The sequence below is a fragment of the Humulus lupulus genome, chromosome 2, assembly GCF_963169125.1.
Source record: "Humulus lupulus chromosome 2, drHumLupu1.1, whole genome shotgun sequence".
NCBI classification, from domain to species: Eukaryota; Viridiplantae; Streptophyta; class Magnoliopsida; order Rosales; family Cannabaceae; genus Humulus; species Humulus lupulus.
The window spans coordinates 136,705,005-136,706,461 of record NC_084794.1 but is presented as its reverse complement, the minus strand read 5'-3'; the positions used below and the strand labels follow the sequence as shown (position 1 = coordinate 136,706,461).

The window sequence follows — 1,457 nt, the reverse complement described above, 5'->3', positions numbered from 1 at the left end:
CCCACAAAAATTAAAGAACTTTTGGAAATGCCTCCCCCACGCAACTTGTGTCAATTACGGGGATTGCAAGGAAGACTTGCTTATGTCCGGAGGTTCATCTCAAACCTATCTAGTAGATGCCAACCTTTCACGAGACAAATGCAGAAAAATGTACCATTCATATGGGATGAGGCATGCCAAAACACTTTTGAAAGTATCAAGCGATACTTGTTACATTGACCAATGTTGAGACCTCCAATTTTAGGAAAGCCATTAATATGGTATATCACAGCATTAGATCGCTCGTTAGGAGCATTGCTGGCACAAAATAATGAGGATGGAGAAGAAATTGCCCTTTATTATTTAAGTAGAACTTTGGTAGGGGAAGAACATAATTATCCTCCAATTGAAAAGGTGTGCTTAGCTTTAATTTTTGTTGTTACAAAATTACGGCATTACTTTCTTTCACACACTATGACATTAGTGTTAAAATCTGACCCTTTGAGGTACATTCTTTCGAAACCCGTGTTGTCTGGACGATTGGAAAAATGGTTCATGATTTTGTCAGAGTTTGAAATCAACTTTGTCCCGCAAAAAGCAATAAAAGGACAAGCATTGGCTGATTTTCTGGCAGGGCACCTGATTCCAGACAATATGGAGTTGCATGAGGACCTTCCAGATGAGGAAGTTTTCACAATTGAAACCTCATCTTGGCAACTTTCCTTGGATGGGGCAGCAAAGAAGTGTGGGGCAGGTGCTGGAATTGTCTTTGGGACACCTTCTAAAGGACTGATACCTTACTCTTTTCACATCTTGGCTATATGTACCAACAATGTAGTAGAATATGAAGCATTGATAATCAGTCTCGAAATTGCACTTGAAATGCAAATACAATCACTGAAGGTATATGGAGATTCTCTTCTAATTACCAAACAAATTAATGGTGAATTTGCAGTCAAGCATGAGGCTCTAATTCATTATCATGAGAAGGCTAATCATTTGATTGCTCAATTCCAAACTATCACATTAGATCATAACCCTAGGTCAAAAAATGGCAAAGTTGATGCTTTAGCTAAATTAGCTGCATCACTAACAATTCCTGTTGAAAGGGATATTCAAATTACAATAGGAGAACGCCATTTGTTTACCCCGAATTATGGAGAGGTTAGAGGAAATAAGTACCATATATTTGGTAACTTTCCTTGAAAATACAAACGACAATGACTGGCGCCAACCAATTATTAACTATATCCAAAAAGGAGTCTTGCCGGAAGACTTGAAAAAAAGAGCGGATGTAAAAAGAAGAGCTCTTTGGTTTGTTTTCCTCAATGATACATTGTATAAGCATTCTTTTGATGGGATGTTGCTAAGATGTCTTTCAAAAGAAGAGGCATCACATGCTCTTCAAGAAATTCATGTTGGTACATGTGGTGCGCACCAAGCTGGCCCGAAATTGTCAGCTCAATTGAAATGGTTGG

The 1,457-nt window shown here is 38.4% G+C and overlaps 1 protein-coding gene across 1 annotated transcript; it reads left to right on the top strand.

Annotated features, from left to right (window-relative positions):
- Positions 1-453: 453 nt before the first annotated feature.
- Positions 454-1,185, top strand: LOC133814767 (uncharacterized). The gene has a single exon (XM_062247687.1). It carries the CDS (start codon positions 454-456, stop codon positions 1,183-1,185), a length of 732 nt encoding a protein of 243 aa, XP_062103671.1.
- The last annotated feature ends 272 nt before the right edge of the window (positions 1,186-1,457 follow it).

Bases quoted from the DNA above. Each gene is read 5' to 3' on its own strand.
- LOC133814767 (XM_062247687.1), top strand. From the start codon at position 454: ATGACATTAGTGTTAAAATCTGACCCTTTGAGGTACATTCTTTCGAAA.